At 37.0% G+C, this 21570-nt stretch overlaps 1 protein-coding gene across 1 annotated transcript in view; it reads left to right on the plus strand.

Annotated features, from left to right (window-relative positions):
- CCDC34 (coiled-coil domain containing 34) overlaps positions 1-21305 on the plus strand; it is a 49718-nt gene extending 28413 nt beyond the window's left edge. The window contains exons 4-7 of the mRNA XM_005890676.3: positions 2133-2240; positions 18130-18288; positions 18850-18991; positions 20418-21305. Coding sequence (XP_005890738.3) covers positions 2133-2240; positions 18130-18288; positions 18850-18991; positions 20418-20632 — 624 coding nt within the window. The 3' untranslated portion in view covers positions 20633-21305. The remainder of the gene's footprint in view (positions 1-2132; positions 2241-18129; positions 18289-18849; positions 18992-20417) is intronic.
- The last annotated feature ends 265 nt before the right edge of the window (positions 21306-21570 follow it).

A 21570-nucleotide genomic window follows, 5' to 3' on the forward strand; every position in this document is an offset into this window, starting at 1 on the left:
GCATTTTCTAGAGACTTTTGACCCTTCCTTCATCTTTAACTCTTATATCAACATTAGAATTTTTGAACCATAAAATCAGAATACAAAGTCTGATTTTTGTTTCTTTACTTTTGAGCTTAATTATATGAAGAATCTGAAAAGGTTCATAAAAGTAATCAACCCTATTTTTAGTTGTATATTTAAATCATTACTTTTCTTGACGATAAAATTTAAGACTTTTTTGGAAAATGTGGTTGTCAAATCTATATCTGGCCTGTCATACATATACATATATGTATATGTATATACATATGTAGATATACTTCTATGTATATGTATACACATATATGTATATACATATACGAGTCTGGACTTGGGTCAGGAAATGAGGGATATACTTCTATGTATATGTATACATATATGGGATGGGATATACTTCTATATATGTGTATACATATACATAGAAGTATATCCCTCCCTTATTTCCTGACCCAAGTCCAGACTCATATATATCTCCTTCCAACTCATATACTGTGACAACCTCCTCGTCTGTCTCCCTCAGAATAGTTCTGATCCCTTCAAATGCAGTTTTCAGCCTTTACCATTGAGAGTTCTGAATCATTCCCTTTGCCAAGTATTCCTACTCCACAGTGTTTACTTTACTTTGCCTGTCTCAAAAGACCTTTTCCTGTCTAGTTAGTATTAATACCACACTCTGATTTTCTAGTCTTCACTCCTCCCCCTTGTAGTCAAGCTATTTCCTCATTGTTCCTCTCATGGTGCTTTTTTTTTTTTTCTTTTACTACTTTGGACCTTACTCTCTCCTCTCATCTTCCTTTTCCTTTTCTGAGCTCTTATTCTACACAGTACCTCACAACACAGCACTTAATTCTTTTGTGTATACAGAATCAGATAAGGTCAGAGACTTCTGGAATTTCATCCCTGCTATCTTTATAGTAGGTGCTCCGTTAAAAAAATAAGTGAATAATCAAGGGATAGCAGCTGCAGAGGTAATGGAGAATCCTTTAAAAAGCAAGATGGATATTTTACTTGGGGGGTAGGGGAGTACAGTGTTGAAAAGTTGGGAGACTGAATGAGTGAGGACAGTTGTTACCTATGCTGAAGGATTTGGGGATGAGAGATCATGGAAGACAGGTATCCTGAGACCAGTTGTTCTAAAAGGCGTAAGATATGTTCTTGGTGTCAAGTTTTATCTTCATTTCATTTAACGCACTGGAATTATCTGACAATTGAAAAATTGTCCTTCCCACTGCCACCCATTGCTGAGGTAGGTAGGTCCTTGGGAAAGGGAGGCATGGGAATAGGGAGCGAGGTCCAGTGGAAGACATGTAAAAGTATCCGATTGCTGGTATCTAAGGAGAGAGAAGAAAAATAACCGGTAATTATGGTGGTAGAGTCCTAGGAGTCTAGTTTGAACAGCATTCTCCGCTAATGCAGTAATCTAACTGGTGAGTGACAGAGTGGTGGCATTCAGCTTGTAGTTTTATTTGGCCATACTTCCCACATTCTTTCTCCCGAGGAAATGCCCAAACGTGTAGATTCGAGTGACAGCAAGGCAGTTAAATAATCTAGGATATGAATGTGGTTTTGTTTTACACTCCAACAGCTATAAAATCAGTGAACGAAAATCTGGATCCTTTTTTTTTTTTTACTCCCTTTAAAAAATTGAATGGCTTCTTTACATTTCTTCTTTGGCATAACTCTGAATTAAAAGTTTAATTTAGGGATTATTTAATTCCTATCCTTTATCTTCATCAAGAATCTAGAAGCTTTTTATAACTGTAAAAAAGTTGCAATTCTCTTGAGCTTCTGCCAGTAGCATACAGTGATGCCAAAATTTATGTGTGGGAAAGTTGATTTCAATGAGGGTAATTTAGCTGAAGTTTAGTCTAAGAAACTAGTGTTTTGCTGCCAAGCAATTATTTGCATTTCTAAAAAATGACTTATACTTTTTACCAGTGCTTTCCTTTCATCATAAACTAGTTACTTAAGTAAGTTATTGTCACTAATGGTGTATTTCTATAAAGGAAACTATATTCTTGTTTAATTGGTTAACCTCAGACTTTTATTTTTAATATGCAAGGTTGAATACTTCTATTAAATGTTGCCTTTTGTTTGAATAAAATCTATAGGAATTAAATCAACAGCTAGAAAAAAAGAAAGAAGTGGAAGACCGTGAAAAGAGAAAGATAATTGCTGAAGAGAAGCACAAGGAATGGGTTCAGAAAAAGAATGAACAGGTAAGGAGAAAAAAGGGCACACACATATTCTCATCTGTAGTCTGCATCCTGTTACTCCTAGTGATTACCTACGCGTTTCTCGTTTTCTCTTGGATTCTTCCTTTTCTGACCTAGTTTCTGCCCCCTCTCCGCCCCACCCCAACCTCTCCCCACCAGGGATGTCTGTCAGATCTTTTGTCCTTTGCTGTCTGCTCTCTCCCTTTTCCCTCATGTGGCTTCCATCTGGATGTGGTTGCAGGTAGTCATGAAGTCTACTATCTCCAGACCTGACCTCCTAGAGCCTTGGATTTTCATCTCTTCAGTAGGTAGGCACCTCTGGGCCTGCAAATCTAAAACAACCCATTTTTATCCATTCTCCTCTGACAGAACCATCGTCCTGACTCCTTGATTTCTGATCTTAGTGTAACTTCTCAGTCACCAAAACGTAATTGGAATTCTCTTGTGTTGGATCCCTGGGTCAGGAATATCCCCTGGAGAAGGGAACGGCTACCCACTCCAGTATTCTTGCCTGAAGATTCCATGGACAGAGGAGCCTGTGGGCTACAGTCCGTGGTGTCTCAGATTCGGATATGACTGAGAGACTTTCACTTCACTTCATTGTTTATTTCCCATACTGGAATGTAAGCCCCATAAGGGCAGGGATTTGTGCCTCTTTGTTCAGTTATCCAGCAGATAAATCAGTATCTTGATGCTTAAAAGCCACCCAAGATTTGACTTCATCCTCTGTATCCTTGCCAGAGAAATCTTGCCAAAAAGCCAAATGTCATTCCTCAGTTCAAAAACACATCTTTTGTCATTCCCTACTGTCCTCTGAATAGCATGTGAACTGTTCTGGCGGGGCTGGGTAAACACCTTCTGCTCTGAACCATGTCTCCTTCACCTGTGCTCTTCTTCCTTCCACACTGTCAGCCTCTGACTGGCATCTTTGGGGAGCACATTCAGGATAAGCATGGCCCATCTTCTTGGTGTATTAGTTTTGCTGGAAAATATTGAGAAGAAAAATGTTATTTTTATGCTAAAGCAAGCACAGATATTTAATAGTATAGAACATAAATTTTATAGAATTTTTAAAATACACAGTAGAATTCAAAGAAATATTGGGCTTTGGATTGTGCTCCAAGCCCCTAGGAATATGTGTTCGCAAGAACTTTTGAGAACATTTCTGTTCTATTTCTCACTTTTTTTTAAATAATTATCTCCTCAATGTGGGATCTCATCACATTTCCCCCCTACCTTTGGTGGCTCAGATGGTAAAGAATCTGCCTGCAGTGCAGGAGACCCGTGTTCAATCCCTGGGTTGGGAAGTTCCCCTGTTGAAAGCAAGTGGCAACCCACTCCAGTATTCTTGCCTGGAGAATCCCATGGACAGAGGAGCATGGTCCATGAGGTCACAAACAGTTGGAAATGACTGAGCGATTTTCACTCACCTCCTTTTGTTATCCAACTGAAAGTATTTCCTACATGAAGTATTCTCTGAATCCTTGTTTAATTGACATCACTTTATCATATACTGCCATGTGTTATATATATATTTTGTGGCTGCCTTGTATTATGCATATGTGTTCACTTCTCATGTAATTTTAAGACTCTTCAGGATAGGAGTTATTTTTTAGGTGGTTCCCCCTCTTTTTAACTTTCTATTTTGTACTGGGGTATAGCTGATTAACAATGTTGTGGTAGTTTCTGGTGAACAGTGAAGGGACTCAACCATACATATTTATCCATTTATCCATTCTCCCCCAAATTCCCCTCACATCCAGTCTGCCACATAACATTGAGCAGAGTTCCCTGTTCCCTATACAGTAGGTCCTTGTTGGCTATCCATTTAAAATGTAGCAGTGTGTACATGTCCATCCCAAACTTCCTAACGTCCCTTCCCCATTCTTCCCCTCCGGGGACCATAAGTTCCTTCTCTGTCTGTGAGTCTCTGTTTTGTAACTAAGGAGTTATTTTTGTATTGCTTTTTATCTATTATAAGCTCTGACATAATGCTTTTTCTGCCATACATCAACATGAATCAGCCACAGGTATACATATGTCACCTCCGTCGTGAACCTCCCTCCCATTTCCTCCCCCTCCCACCCCCTGGGTTGTCACGGAGTGCTAGGTTGAGCTCCCAGTGTCACACAGCAAATTCCCACTGGCTGTCTAATACAGAGAGAACAGACTTGTGCACACAGTGGGGAAGGGCAGGGTGGGTCGAATGGAGAGAGGACCACGCAAACATATACATAGTATTTTGGAGGTGATAAATTATTGAATGAATAAATGTATCATCTTCCTTTGAATTTGAATACATTCTTGTATTAGATCACAAGTTAGAAATTTAAAAAAATATTTATCTTGTCACTTTGTTTCCTGTTGTGAGTTTTTGCATATTTGGAGTGGTACTGCTTTTATTATTAATGTCCAGGTTCATGAATGCAGTTAGATGTTGAAATTGTAAACCAAAAGTTTTACATTATTTTTGGTTCCTAGCTGTTGTTGAATGTAGTGCCTAGTGGTATTAATAAGAGTACCTAGTAAATACTTCCCCAGTAAGTTGAAGATTACATAGCTTTCTTCATCCAAATATTGTAAGAAGGAATTGGCTAGACATGTGTGTGTTATAACCATAAATATATTTGTTGTTCTTTACTTAAGTAAATTATTTTTTAAAGTTTGCTACATCCCATAACACAATAAGAGAGTTCTTTGTGAAAAAATGCCAAAATCAAAATAAGCCTGTATGACCACTACTAAGCCTTGAGTGATACTTTCTTGAAGTGTATAATTATAAACCAGTTTTGTGTGTATTGTATAAGTATATTCTCTCCTCTAAAAGCTCCTCTTATCTTCTGACTCCATTAAGCTCATTTTACCATGCCAGTCAAACATAGTTGTTGTTTGTCTAAGAATGTAGAGATGATACATTCCCTGTTTTAATTAGTGGTGGTAGATCTAATCCAATTATTTGAGAAAAAAATTTCTTTCTTTTGGAGGGAGGTGGCTTGCCCTGACATAAATCACTAATTAGCAAAAGCAAGATTCCATAAGGTTGAGAAGAGTTTAAAAATGAACCTTGAGAAATAAAAATTAAATTTACTTATTCTGTAGAATTCTTATGCATGCTAAGGAATAATTAGGATACTCTAGTTTTTTTCCTTTAAGAACGCTCAGATTTCTTATTTCAACCTTGGTTATATTTACCTCTATTTGTAAAGACTGCTCTTCTGGTTCTTCTCTTCCTGTCTGGCATCTAGCTTTTTTCCCCTCTGTTTACATTTCATGGTGTGTGGTCCTCTGCTGCCTCCAGCCTCATTCACATTTTAGCTATATCTGTGGCATTATTTTCTCTAAGTCATTTTCACTGTGTTCTATCAAAAAATCAGACAAAAAGAATTTATGTATCCATTAGCAAAGCTGGTTTCTTTTATTGTGACTGGTTTCTTTTTTTGTAAAGCTTTTTTCAAATAAAGGGCTTATCTCATCTGGTACTCTGATATTTGTGTTGCCATACTAATTTATTTTTTAGATTGTTTTTTACTGTGTGTTACCACATATTTTGTAAAAGGGTATTTGCCTTCATTGAAAATTAAAAGTAAATTTATTTTTAAAGTTTTTTTTTTAAACCAAAGAACTGCTTTTTAATGTCAAAAATTAATTCAAGCCAACAAGCATATGATTGATAACTGTCATCAGTTCTCATTGATGCCTTCAACACTTTTATTATGTGCCAGGTACTATTGAAGGAATCAAAATAGAAATTCAGGTTTGTTAGTTTCCTTTAGTTGGAAGAAACAAACGTTCTCTCAAGGCACCATCTTTAAAAAAAAAAAAAAAGATGTATTGTTGTGCTCTGTGTGGTGTAGAACTGGAGTGCCAGAAAATCTGAAGCCACTTAGTGGCTGGCTATTCCCTCTCGGTACTTCTCTCTGAGTGCCTGTTCTGGTATCCTTTTGCTAACTAAAGACATTCCATTCCCTCTTCTGTAGTTTAAATGCTGCAGAGAGCCTGTCTGATGTTTTAAAATCAACTTCATTGAGCTATAATTTACATACAATAAAATACACCTATTTTAAGTTTGATGAGGTGTGACAAGATATGTACTTATAAAACCAGCACCGTAGTCAAAAGAGAGAACTCTTTCTTCACTCCAAAAAGCTCCCTTGAGCTCCTTTGCATTTAACCCCTGCTTCCTACCCCCGACCTAACCCCAGCTCTATGGAAGCCATCGGTCTGCTTTCTGTTCCTATGGATAAGATTTGCCTTTTCTAGAATTTCAAATAGAATCACTAAATGTATATTCCTTAGCATCAGGCTACTTTAAAAAAATATTTTTATTTTGGGTTGTGTTCTGTCTTTGTTGCTGTGCAGAGCTTTCTCTAGTTGTGGCAGGCAGGGGCTACTGTCTGCTGCAGTGTGTGGGCTTCTCATTGCGGCGGCTTCTCTTTTTGTAGAGCACGGGCTTTAGGGCGAGCAGGCTCAGTGGGTGTGGCTCATGGGCCTTAGAGCTCAGGCTCAGTAGTTGTGGCACATGGGCTTAGTTACTTCTCTGCAAGTGGAATCCTCCCGGATTAGGGATCAAACCTGTGTCCCCTGCATTGGCAGGGAGATTCTTATCCACTGTACCAGCAGGGTAGTCCCAGGCTACTTTTGTTTTTAAAAATTGCTAATATTTCTTATATTAAGATTGTTCCTTTTTATTGCTCAGTATCACAAATTATGTATCCATTCACTAGTTGATGGATAATTAGGTTGTTTCCAGTTTGGAGATATGAGTAAAATTCTGTGACCACTTACGTACAAGTGTTTTTGTTGATACTTGCTTTCATTTCTCCTGGGTAGATGCCTAGGAACTGAATTGCTGGGTTGTATGGTAGGTTTTTAGGTTAAAAAAAAAAAAAATCGGCAATTTCGTATAAAGTGCTTCTGCCATTTTATATTCCTGCCTCTAATATCTGACAGTTCCAAGTGTACCATATCCTTGCCAGATTATCAGTCTTTCTCATTTTAAATCATTCTGTTACGTGTAGTATGTCATTGGGCTTCCCAGGGGGCACTAGTAAAGAATCTGTCTGCAAGTGCAGGAAATACAGGTTCAATCCCTGGGTCGGGAAGATCCCCTGGAGTAAGAAATGGCACTCCACTCCAGTGTTCTTACCTGGAAAATTCCATGGGCAGAGGAGCCTGGCGGGCTCCATAGGATCACAGAGAGTCAGACATGACTGGCTAAGTAGCAGCAGTATGTCATTGTTTGAATTTCCATTTTCCTGAGATCTAATGATGTTTAGCATCTTTTCATAAGCTTATTCTACTAGTCTACTGGGGCTGTCATAACAAAATAGCACAGATTGAGTGACTTAAAAGTCCTGTCTCAAAGTACAACATCAGGCCAGGGGATCAAGATTGTGGAGGAGTAGTAGGGGAGCTCACCTACTCTCACAAAAACATTAACATATCAGTAAGTGGAATGATTTACAAAGAACATCTAGTGAATGCCAGCAGAAGACCTTAGACATCCAAAAGGACAAGAAAACCTCCACATGACCAGGTAGGACAAAGGAAAAAGAAAAGGAAAGGAATCAGGACACACTTGCGCCCCAGGGAGGGAGCTATGAATGAGGAAAGAGTTCCATACCCTGGGGAGAGCCTTCACTGGCGGGGGATAAGCCTGGATGGAGAGGGACATTCAAAGCCTAGGAGGAGAGCACAGCAACTGGTTTGTAGAAGGCAAAATGGAGAGTAAACTGCAGAGAAGGTCAGCACCACTGCCCTGTGTTCTGCAGCCTAATATATGCTCCTCTGTTGATACAGGAGATGGCTAGGGGCTGAAGCCTCTTGATGAAGGTGAAAGAGGAGAATGAAAAAGTTGGCTTAAAACTCAACATTCAGAAAATGAAGATCATGGCATCTGGTCCCATCACTTCATGGCAAATAGATGGGGAAACAGTGGAAACAGTGTCAGACTTTATTTTTTTGGGCTCCAAAATCACTGCAGATGGTGACTGCAGCCATGAAATTAAAAGATGCTTACTCCTTGGAAGGAAAGTTATGACCAACCTAGATAACATATTGAAAAGCAGAGACATTACTTTGCCAACAAAGGTCTGTCTAGTCAAGGCTATGGTTTTTCCAGTGGTAATGTATGGATGTGAGAGTTGGACTGTGAAGAAAGCTGAGCGCCAAAGAACTGATGCTTTTGAACTGTGGTGTTGGAGAAGACTCTTGAGAGTCCCTTGGACTGCAAGGAGATCCAACCAGTCCATTCTGAAGGAGATCAGCCCTGGGATTTCTTCGGAAGGAATGATGTTAAAGCTGAAACTCCAATACTTTGGCCACCTCATGCGAAGAGTTGACTCACTGGAAAAGACTCTGATGCTGGGAGGGATTGGGGGCAGGAGGAGAAGGGGACGCCAGAGGATGAGATGACTGGATGGCATCACTGACTCGATGGACGTGAGTCTGAGTGAACTCCGGGAGTTAGTGATGGACAGGGAGGCCTGGCGTGCTGCTGTTCATGGGGTCACAAAGAGTCGGACACGACTGAGCAACTGAACTGAACTGAACTGAACTCTCACGAAACACCAAAAGCACAACAAACTGCTGAACAACCATTGACAAAGAAGACTGGAAACTACCAAAAAATATATTTTACATTCAAAGACATAGAAGAAGCCAAAAAAGACAATTAGAGAGATACTTTAGTGACCTCACGAGTGGGAGACCCAAAAACTGCAAAATAATTATATTGCAGAGGTTCTCTTGCAAAAGTGAAAGTTCTAAGCCCCATCTTAGGCTCCTGAGGCTGAGGATCTGGCATCAGGAGGTGGAACCCCCCCAGAGCACTTGGCTTTGAAGACCAGCAGGCTTGAGGGCAAGAGCTCCACAGGACTGAGTGAAACAGAGACTCCAGTCTTAGAGGGCTCACATACACTGGGATCCAACACAAAGTAGAAGAGGTTGGGCTAGACCTACCTGTGAGTCTTGGAGAGTATGAAGGTTGGCCATGGATCACTGAGCTGGGGGCAAGGACACTGGAGGCAGTGGCCCGAGAGAGTATTGATTGGCATGAGTTCTCACAGAGGTCACCATTTTGACATCAAGACTTGGCCCTGTCCAACAACCTACAGGCTCCAGTGCTGGAATGCCTCAGGCCAGACAGCCAGCAGGATAGGAACACATTGCTACGCATCAGCAGACAGGTTGTCTAAAGCTGTACCAAGCTCACAGCTCCCTCTAAACACACTGTTTGACAAGGCTTTGCTCACCAGAGAGACACACCCAACTCTTTCCACCAGTGGGCAGGCACCAGAAGTAAGAAGAGCTAAAATCCTGCAGCCAGCAGAAAGGAGACTACACACACAGAAAGTTAGACAAAAATGAGACAGCAGAGAAATATGTTCCAGATGAAGGACCAAGATAAAAACCCATAAGATATCTAGATGGATTTAGGCAACCTACCTGAAAAAGAATTTAGTGTAATGATAGTAAAGATGATGCCAGAATTTGGAAAAAGAATGTAGGCACAGATTAAGAAGATACAAAAAGATATTTAACAAAGAGCAAGAAGATTTAAAGAACAGAGATGAAAAATAGAATAACTAGAATGAAAAATACAAGAGAAGAAATCAGTAGCACAATAATTGAGGTGGAAAAAATGAATTTAGTGAGCTGGAAGATGGAGTCTTGGAAATCACTCCTGTGGAACAGAGCAAAGGAAAAAAGAATGAAAGGAAGGACAGTCTCAGAGGCCACTGGGCCAACATTAAAAGCATGAATATTTGCATCATAAGGGTCCCAGAAGGAGAAGAGAGAAAGGGCTTGAGAAAATATTTGAAGAGATAATAGCTGAAAACTTCCCTAACATGGGAAGGAAACAGCCACTCAAATCCAGGAAGCACAGAGAGTCCCAGGCAGCTTATACCAAGGAGGAACATGCCAAGACACCTGTTAATCAAACTGACATAAATTAAAGCCAAAGTGAAAATATTAGAAGAAACAAGGGAAAAGCAACAAGGGAATCCTCATAAGGTTGTCAGCTGATTTTTCAGCAGAAACTCTGCAGGCCAGAAGGGAATGCTATGGTATATTTAAATTGATGAAAGGGAAAAACCTACAACCAAGAATACTCTACCCAGCAAGGCTGTCATTCAGATTTGATGGAGAGATCGAAAGTTTTACAGACAAGCAAAATTTAAGAGAAGTCAGCACCACCAAACCAGCTTTACAACAAATGCTAAAGGAACTTCTCTAGGTGAAAAATAAAAGGCAACAACTAGAAACAAAATTATGAATGGGAAAGCTCACCAGTAAAGGCAAACTGCAGTAAAGGTAGGAAATCATCCACACACAAATATGATATCATAACCAGCAATTGTGAGGACAGTACAAATGGAGGATATTGGAAATGCATTTTGAAATTAAAAGACCAGCAACATAAAACAATCTTGTATGTGTACAGACTGCTATATCAAAATCTCATGGGAATAAAAAACTGAAAATTTACAAGAGATATACAAAAAAGAAAAAGGAATCCAAACAACACTAAAGTTAGTCATCATATCACAAGAGAACAAAAAAGGAAGGAAAGAAAAAAGACCTACAAAAACTAATCTAAAACAATTAACAAAATGGCAATAAGAACATATTAATACATATTGATAATTACCTTAAATGTAAATGGATTAAATGCTCCAACCAAAAGACAGGCTGAATTGATACAAAAATAAGACCCTTATAAATGCTATCTATAAGAGATCTGCTTCAGATCTAGGGACACATACAGACTGAAAGAAGATACATAGATGGCCCCAAGTGGTGGGGCACAGACCTGAGAATCACCTGTGCCAGTAACATTTCTCCCAAAAGGATACACAGATTGTGAAAAAGCACAGGAAAAGATGCTTAACATCACTAATTATCAGAAAAATGCAAATCCAAACTACAAATGAGATATCACCTCACATGAGTCACAGTGGCCATCATCAAAAGGTCTACAAATAATAAATACTGAAGAGGGTGTGGAGAAAAGAGAATCCTCCTACATTGGTATAACCACTATGGAGAACACTATGGGAGGTTCCTTAAAAAAACAACTAGTAATAGAACTATATGATACAACAATCCCACTCCTGGGCATATGTCTGAATAAAATCATAATTTGAAATGGTACATGTACCCCAGTGTTCATTGCAGCACTATTTACAATAGCCAAGATGTGGAAGCAACCTAAATGTCGATTGACAGATGAATGGATAAAGAAGATGTGGTATGTTTACAATGGAATATTACTCAGTCACAAAAAAAGAATAAAATAATGCTGTTTGAAACAACATGCTTGGAGCAGAGATTTACATATTTTCATATGTTGAATCAAAATTTTTTTTAAAAGATACAAATGAACTTATTACTAAACAGAAACAGACTTACAGGTTTTGAAAACAAAGTTATGGTTACCAAAGGTAAAACCTGGGGGGAATGGGACAGTAAATCAGCCTCTTAGAATTAACATACACATGCTACTATACATAACAAGGGCCTACTGTATCACACAGAGAACTATACTCAAATTCTGTGATAACCTATATGAGAAAAGAATCTTAAAAACAATGTATGTACATGTATAGCTGAATCGCTTAGCTGTACACCTGACACTGAACAACATTGTAAATCACTTACACTCCAATTAAAACACAACAAAACCAGTACACTGAGGATTAGAGCTCTAACATATGCGTTTTGGCAGGGCAGATCTCAATCCATAACACTGGTGACTATTTCTATGTCTCTTGTGGAGTTTCTGTTTGTTTTGTGTTTAAACTTTTGCCCATTTTGTGTGTCTTAATAGTAAGTTGTAAGAGTTCTTCTTATATTCCTTTAAGTCCTGTAACATGTATTGTAAATATTTCCTCCATTTAATTTTTAATGGTATTTTTTTTAAGAGCAAAAATTTTAAATTTGGGGTAGGTTCTGTATTTCTGTTTTTTCTTTTATAGTTTGTGGGTTTTGCTTTCTGTTGAAGAAATGTTTGCCTATGCCAAGATTGTAAAAAATATTCTCCATCATTTTCTTCTAGAGATTTTATAACTTCAGCATTTGCCTGTGTTTGTATTTTGAGTTAATGTTAATGATAGCATGCATTAAGGGTCAAGGTTAACTTTTTTAGAGTATGGATATCCAGTTATTCTAACACTGTTGAAAGATAATCTTTTTCTCTATTCAGTTATCTTGGCACTTTCATTTAAAATTAATTGAGCAAATATGTTTGGGTCTGTTTCTAGACTCTGTTCTGTTCCTTTGATCTATGCTAGTACTACACTGTCTGGTTACTGTAGCTTTATAGAGTAATTTTTAATTTAAAATTCTTCTAATCAAATACTCTAAGTCTTCCATCTTTTTTCTTTATTTCAGAATTATTTTGTTTGCTCTGCACCCTTTCCATATACAATTTAGAATTAGCTTATCAATTTCTCTAATCATGCTTGCTTGAATAGTGACTGATACTTATTGGGACTGCATTGAACACATAGATCATTCTGGAGAAAATTACTATCTTAATAATATAAACTTATGAGTGTGATTTTTCTTTTCTATTTATTTAGGTCATATTTATCTCAATCAGCTTTTTTTTTTAAGTTCAATGTACAGGTATATTTAAATGTCTTTTGTTAAATATATCCCTAAGTATTTCATGTTTTGGTGAAAGGAGTTATTTTGCTTTATTCCTAATATTTTCTTATTTCATATTTGGTTTTGATATTAGAGAAATACTGCACTCCTAAAATGAGCTTGGTTGTGTTCTTTTTTTCTGTTTTTTAAAATAATTTGTATGGTAATTGGTACTGTTTCTTCCTTAAATGTGTAATAAAATCTACAGTGACACTATTGGAAGCTGGAGTTCTCGTTATATGAAAGTTTTAAATTCTGAATTATTTTTAGTAAGTAGAATTACTTATAACAGTTACTTCAGTTACTCTATTTCTTTTTGAATCAGTTTTGAAAAGTGGTGTATTTTTCAGGAATTTTAATGTCTCTTTTAAATTGGATTTATTGGCCAAAAAATAAATTGTTTTCAGTGTTATCTCATATGTATATGAGAGATCTGTAGTGATCTTTCATTTACCATTTGTGTGACCTTGGGCATATTACTTAACTTCTTTGTGCCGTAGTTTCCTCATTTATAAAATGAGATCTTTCTCATATTGTGCTTTTAAGAATTAACTGACATAGTGTATATGTATACAATGTACAGAACAGTAACAGGCAGACTTAGCACTGAATAAATGTTAGCTGTCAAAAATTGAAAATAGTGTAGAGACTGGTTGACTCCTTTTTTTTTTTCTGACGGATGACTCCTTGTTGATGAGCTTCTGGAGGAGTCTTACGAGTCCGATAGAGCTGCAAGATCCTTTTTAATCTTGTGGATTTTCTGACTGTAGGAAGTAGTTAAATTCCAGTGTTATTTTAATGGATATTGAGTTCTCAGCAAGAAAGGATTTCCTTTTACAGGTATTGGCTGCCCAACAATAGGGAAATATAGCAACTTGGGGAATGATGGGCTTTGATTTTCTTTTCTTTTTTTGGCCTTGCCACAAGGTTTGGGGGATCTTTAGTGCCCCAACCAGGGATTAAACCTGCACCCTCAGCAGTGAAAGCTCAAAGCTCTAACCGCTGAGCTGCCAGGGATTCCTGGGCTTTGATTTTTAACCCCTGCCTTTCTTGTACAGGGGCTTCCCTGATAGCTGAGTTGGTAAAGAATCCGCCTGCAGTGCAGGAGACCCTGGTTTGATTCCTGGGTCAGGAAGATCCACTGGAGAAGGTATAGGCTACCCACTCCAGTATACCTGGGCTTCCCTTGTGGCTCAGCTGGTAAAGAATCTGTCTGCAATGCAGGAGACCTGAGTTCAATTCCTGGGTTGGGAAGATCCCCTGGAGAAGGGTAAAGCTACCCACTCCAGTATTCTGGCCTGGAGAATTCCCTGGACTGTGTAGTTCATGGAGTCACAGAGTCAGACATGACTGAGTGCCTTTCACTTTTTCTTGCACAGCACTGCACATATGTTGAATATAACTTGATGTTTGTTACTTGGATCTTATTTGACTTGCTTGTATTGAAGTATTCTACAAGATGCTTTCAAGAGAAGAATTTCTTGGTTCATATTTCTTTGCTCCATGAAGGGTGATATATGTGACATTTATATTACATACACTTTATGCCTTGCAGATTATTTTCTAAACCTTTGATAAAGAGAGCTAGCCATGTTATTGGTTATTTAGAATTTCACTGTGTTGGTAGATTATCCTTTGGGTGAGAAAAGGAAAAAATATTCAGTTATAATCTATGTCAGGTTTTTTTCTGCAAAGGGTCAAATAAAGTTCAGTTTTTGTGGACCATACAGTCTCTGTTGTAACTATTTAACCCTGCTGTTGTGGTGCAGTAGCAGCCATGGACAATAAATATGTAAATAAATATGTGTGGCCACATTTCAATAAAACTTTATTTATAAATACAGGTGGTAATGGACCATATTTGGCCTGCAGGACATAATTTGCCAACCCTTGATCTATGTAAGACTTATAAGAATTGCCTAGCCAGAGATTTGTCTGTATGTGCCCTTATAACAGTATTTAATGGGCTAAAATTGGTCCTCTGTAACTCTTTTATGGTGAAGATTTATCCAAGTATTCATATTGGCAAATTGTCTGGGAAATATATACCTATGTGGCTCCTATTTTAGAGTGAGGGTAAACATCCATTAAGAAACGCTAAGATTCAGGCTTCTGGTTCAAGATGGCAGAGTAGAAGAATGTGCACTCATCTCCTCCTGCAAGAGCCCCAGAATTACAACTAGCTGTTGAACAACCATCAACAGGAGGATGCTGGAACCACCAAAAACAGATATCCCACGTCAAAAGACAAAGAAGAAGCCACAGCGAGTGATAGGGAGGGCACAATCAAAATAAAATCAAATCCCATACCTGCCAGGTGGGTGATCCACAAACTGGAGAACACTAATACCAAAGAAATTCTCCCACTGTTGTGAAGGTTCTGAATCCCACGTCAAGCTTCCCAGCCTGAGGATCTGACAAAGGGACTGGGAATCCCTAGGGAATCTGGCCTTGAAGGTCAGCGGAATTTAATTATGGGATTTCCACAGGACTGGGAGAAACAGACTCCAGTCTTGGAAGGCATGAACAAAACCTTGCATGCACCAAGAGCCAGAGGAAAGGAGCAGTGACCCCACCGGAGACTAAATCAAAAATACCTGCTTAGTGTTGGAGGGCCTCCTGTAGAGGCCTGGGTCAGGAGGGTCTCACCCCAGGGACAGGGGCACTGGCAGCAGCAGGCCAGGAACGTCCCCCTTGGTGTAAACCCTCTTGGACTTCTCCATTAACCCTACCATAGACCCCAGGGCTGAGTCGCCTCAGGCCAAACAACTAACAGGGAGGGAGTGCAACCCGACCCATCAGCAGATAATTGGATTAAAGCTTTACTGAGCCAGGTCCTGCTCAGTAGAGCAAGACCCAGTTTTTCCCACTGCCAGTCCCTCCCATCCAGGAAGCTTACACATGTCTCTTAGCCTCATCCATCAGAGGGCAGACAGAAGAAGCCAGAGAAAGCACAGTCCCACAGTAGCTAAAACAAAAACCATATTACAGAAAGTTAATCACTATGAAAAAGCAGAAAGTTATGTCCCAGGTGAAGGGACAGGATAAAACCCCAGAAAAGCAAGTAAATGAAGTGGAGATAGGCAACCTTCCAGAAAAATAATTCAGAATAGTGGTAGTGAAAATGATCCAGGATCTCGGGAAAACAATGAAGAAGATGCAAGAAATGTTTACCAAAGACCTATAACAACTAAAAAACAAATAGAGGTAAATAATACACTAGAAGGAATCAACAGCAGAGTAACTGAGGCAGAAGAATGGATGAATGACCTGGAGGACAGAATGATGGGAATCATTGCCACAGAACAGGATATAAAAAAAAGAATGAAAAGAAATGAAGACAACCTAAGAGACCTCTGGGACAACCTTAAACACATCAACAATCACATTTTAAGGGTCCCAGAAGTAGAAGAGAGAAAAAGTTCCTGAGAATATATTTGAAGAGATAATAGCTGAAAAATTCTGTAATGTGAGAAAGGAAATAGTCAACCAAGTCCAGGAAGCACAGAGAGGCCCAGGCAGGATAAACCCAAGGAGGAACACACTAAGACACTTAGTAATCAGACTGACAAAAATAAAAGACAAAGATAAAATGTTAAAAGCAACAAGGGAAAAATGACAGTATACACGGAACTCTCATTAGGCTATCAGCTGATTTCTCAACAGAAATGCTATAAGCTAGAAAGGAATAGCATGATATATTTAAAGTGATGAAAGGGAAGAACCTACAACCAAGAATACTCTACTTACGAAGACTCTCATTCAGTTTTGATGGAGAATTCAAAAGCTTTCCAGACAAGCAAAAATTAAGAGAATTTATCCCCACTACACCAGCTTTACAACAGATGCTAAAGGAACTTCTCTAGGCAGGAAACACAAGAGAAGGAAAAGACCTACACCAAATAAACCCAAAACGATTAAGAAAATTGTAACAGGATCATACATATTGATAATTACCTTAAATGTAAATGGATTGAATGCACCAACCAAAAGACATAGACTGGCTGGGTGGAGGAAGACATGTGCATGTATGCATTTCCACTTACCACTTTGTTCTGCTTGACTCTCCAAATGGATGTAATTATTTTATATTGTTAAGCTAATCATGTTCCTGTTGTGGCTTGCAGTTGTAATTACCTTTTATTTTTTTGTCTGGCTATTGATTGTGAAAAATGATAAATATCTTTTACTGTTGTGATTATGTATCTTTTATTCACTTAATACCATTGTATCATGATTGTTCAACAGAAAAATAATAGAACTCTATGTCACCAAAACTAGGATTTAATAGAAAAACCTGCAGTCACTTTTTAAAATCAGAATTATCCATTTTTTGAAAAACACAAATGCCCAGGTATTGCTTTTTTTTCCTCCAGAGCTCCAGATATGTTTCTAATAAGCAGTCATGTTTAAAAGCAAGTGGACTATGTGATGATCTTTTATCTAGTTTGTTCACTTTTTCTATTTCATATTCAGTGCTCCCATTTCATTTAGTTTATGTTTTCCAATCTCTCCATCTCTTCTCTGTTTTTTTTGATGTTCTTTCTCAAGCATAGTAGAAAGCTTTTGTATACATATATATATAAATAATATGTATACTATATGTATTTTTTAGAAAATTTACAAATTTTTGCTGAACTGAAAAATTTATGACATTTTGATTCTACTTGTTTGACTCCGTATGACTAGAATGCTAGATTTCTAATTTAAAAAAATAGATATGCAATAAGCAACAAAGGTTTACTGTATAGCACAGGGAACTATAGTCAATATCTTGTAATAATCTACAGTGGAAAATAATTTCAAAAATAATATATGTGTCTATGTATAGCTGGATTGCCTTGCTGTGCACTTGAAACATGTAAGTCAACTATACTTCAATAAAATATATATATATAGAAAAAAAAACACTAAGATTCAAGACAGTCTAACAGGTTGTCATTTCTGTTCACTCATTTATTCAGCAAATCTTTATAGAACACCTACTATTTACTTAACACTGTTCCAGGCTCTGAATATACTTTGTTGAACAAGATCTTTGTTAGGCCATCATGAAATACACACTCAAGCTGGTACACTAAAATTGATCAGGTAAGTTCATGCGTGTTATATATTTTCATAAGCCACATTGTGTCAACCACTATGTTACCACTGTTTTTAGAAAATTACTGTCTGTAACACTTTCCTTGTATAAGAATGATTACAGATTCCAATGAAAATTCCTTCATTTTTATTTAAGAAAAGAAAAGAAAGGGAACAAAAAATTAATAAGGAAATGAAAGAAAAAGCAGCAAAGGAACTGGAGAAAGAACATTTACAAGAAAAAGCAAAGGAAAAATATCAAGAATGGTTAAAGAAAAAAAATGCTGAAGAATGTGAAAAGAAGAAGAAAGAAAAGGTATTTTTGCTAAGGTGATCAGTTAGAATACACGACTTGGTGTTTATATGTGCCAACTATATTGTGTAAAGAATTTCTAATGGAAAATTGGCATTATCTTAGCATAATACAAATACATGTAGCTATCCCTACTTGTTATATTATGATTAAGCTTCATAAATGAATATGCATTTGTGATTTTCTTAGACTGATAAATATTAATAAGCCTATTGATACTCCTGCAGTCAGGTGCAAGCTTTTTGCTGTTGTTTATGCTTTTAAATATTATTCAGTGTACTTTTATGGAAAGCTTTATTACATTATTGTAAATTACTGTTCTATTTTAAAAGAACAAATTGCTTTTTTCTTCTTGGATTTAATATCATTGTTTAGAGGCAGCCACTTTCATATCACATCCCTGATCTTGTTAAATTTTGCTCTCTAATTATAGAAATATGATTCAGTGTTTCTGATCAGTAAGCCCTTGGGATGGGGAGCTACTGGGGAGCAAGTCAGTAGACTCTGAATAGAACTTTTAGTTACAGAATATCCCTGGAGATTCTTTGGTCTTGTCATTTTAAGGAAAAAGAAAAACAACGGCAGGCTGAATTACAGGAAAAAAAGGAAATAGCAGAAAAAAAGTTTAAGGAATGGTTGGAAAATGCAAAAAATAAACCTCGTCCAGCTGCGAAGAGCTATGGTTATGCCAATGGAAAACTCACAGGTTGGTTTTTATGTTATGTGGCTTACATAAATATGGCTTGCAGGAGCGAATATTATACATTATGTTTCCTTTTGACAGAAATAGAAGTGTGTAAAAATTATTTTTCTTTCAAATTACTATTTTCTGGAAGATTATAACATACTGTGTTCCTGTGGAGATACTACAAATTTGTTGTCATTCTCTAAACTCAGATACATTTTAAAGGCAACAGTGGCAAAACTGCAAAGTAATGATTTCTAACGTTAAGAAATAAGTAAAATTTTTACATTCCTTGGATCTTAAAGCCTTAATCAGGATATATTTAAGGGATCATTTTCTTTCCCTTTTCTAACCTCTCTGAGGCAGAGTTCCCAGTGTCTTTGGCTCATTATTTTTGCAGGGTGGAATACTAGATGGCACATGAACCAGACACAGACCTGGTTGGCTTTTTTGGCTTGGTCTGATTATAAGTGGCAGTGTGTGTTTTCCTTTGTACTTCACGTTGGAAGCTCATACCTTGCTGATAGCTGCCTTCACTCGTTTTAAGTGATTTATTATTAAAAATACTCCCATTCTGTTTTGTTCACACAATAGAACATATTCCAGACTTTGTTTTGACCATCGTGCTGAAGTGTGTGTTGACATATGTATGCAGTCAAAGTGGGTTGCCTGTGTCCGAATGACACATTCCTTCTGTCAGGACTTAGGCCTCTCTTGCATGTCACAGAGGTCATCCACTACAGCTACCGAGCAGTCTGCTCCTTTATTTTGCTCTCTTGTTTGAAATAAGTAGTGGTTTCAACAAAACGATTGGATAGTAAAGTTAAAACTTGGATGGAATATATGTATTGACTAGAACTTAATTGCCAAATAATGGATTATTTTACCAAATTTGTGCTTAAATAAGTGTTATAATAAACATTGTTGTCTGCAAATGCCCTACTGCTCTTAATTACAAAACTAGAGTGTATGAAATCTGCTTAATTTGAGTGACAATGATTTAGAATTTCAGTGGTTCTGAACCACAATCTTGATTCACTTTAGCTACATATGCAACATACGTTTTTTCCTGCAAGCTTTAGTGTCCAACTAGGGAAACTAGTACATAATCAGAAGTTTCCCAGACTGAAATAAGAAAATGAAGATTTTGTTTAATTTAAGGGTTCTAAAGTTAACTTTTTAGAAGAAATGTTGTATGAGTTTTTAGTTTTGAACATTAATGTTCTTTGAATATTCAGAATTATCATTTATATTTTAACTTTTACTATAACATTACTGTATTTGAAAAGTATTGTTTGAAAATATTTGAGTTCGTTTTAAATGAGTCAGGTTTGTCAGTGATATTTTTGCCCTTTTAACATTTTAACGTTTTTCTATGAGTTTAAAAATAGTTCCTTTGATCTCAAAAAGTTTTTCTTGTTTTATTCTGATTTTTAAATAATTTTAGGTTTTTACAGTGGGAATTCTTATCCAGAACCAGCCTTTTATAACCCAATTCCATGGAAACCAATTCCTGTGCCTCCTGCCAAAGAAGTGAAGGATCTATCAGGAAAGAAGACTAAAAGGCCTGTGATAAGCCAGCCACACAGGGCATCCTCTCTGGTAATGCATAAAGCTAGAAGCAATCTTTGCCTTGGAACTCTGTGCAAAATACAAAGATAGTAGATGTGGGAAATTACATGCTTTTACCTGGAGCTATATAAAATTGTTGTTTTGTTGCTCTACTATTAGTAGCTCAACATTTGATGTATTATTGTTAAGTTCACATTTTTGCATTTGTATATGGAGTCCTTAGAGTTAATTAAGGAAGATATTTTATTCATTTGCATTTTTATAAATGCTTCAAGGTTGATCTTGGAATATTGTTTTGCAAGACAAGTGACAGAATATCTAACAATTGTGTTTATATTTAGCTTATATTAAAACTACCCTCTAAATACCAATAAAACAATTTTTTGTGTATTCTTTCATACACACATGTTATGTGTTTGTGTTTATGAACATAGTAAGAATAAGTCATTGAAACAAGCATTTCTAAACTGTATGCTCAAAATAATTCTTAGAAGAATCTAAAATGAGTTAGAATCCCGGAGTAATCAAAAACAGCCTTTGTTGATGACTTTTAGTATGTTTTTCCCTGTATAAATATTTGTAAATCACTAACTGGAATCATGTTTGGTAATGGAGAAATAAAGGTTGGGTTTTGAAAGGACAATTTATAAACATTGTTTTGGGCTCTCAATCTTAATTGATTATAGTAATCTTTGGACACTAATATATTTTGCTATACTCTGTACATATACTTACACATTATAATTAGGTTGTTAATTTTGAAATTAGAAATGTCTGTTTTAGTTTTTAATGTAAAATGTTAAGTCATGTTTTACTAAAGTTGAAATAAATCTTTATTAATAAATACTTGTTAAGGAAAGTAGATCAAAAGATTACTAAAATAGCACTCAGCCCTTCTTATTAAATTTTAAAAGTCTGTATCTTTTTTTAGGGGGCCATCAAGAAATGAAAATTTGTGGTGGCAATATAAAAGTTCAGTAAGTTCATTTAAAAGTGATTCCTATTTAGAATACATTCCATGTTTCTGC

This window comes from Bos mutus, chromosome 15, assembly GCF_027580195.1.
Source record: "Bos mutus isolate GX-2022 chromosome 15, NWIPB_WYAK_1.1, whole genome shotgun sequence".
Taxonomy (NCBI): domain Eukaryota; kingdom Metazoa; phylum Chordata; class Mammalia; order Artiodactyla; family Bovidae; genus Bos; species Bos mutus.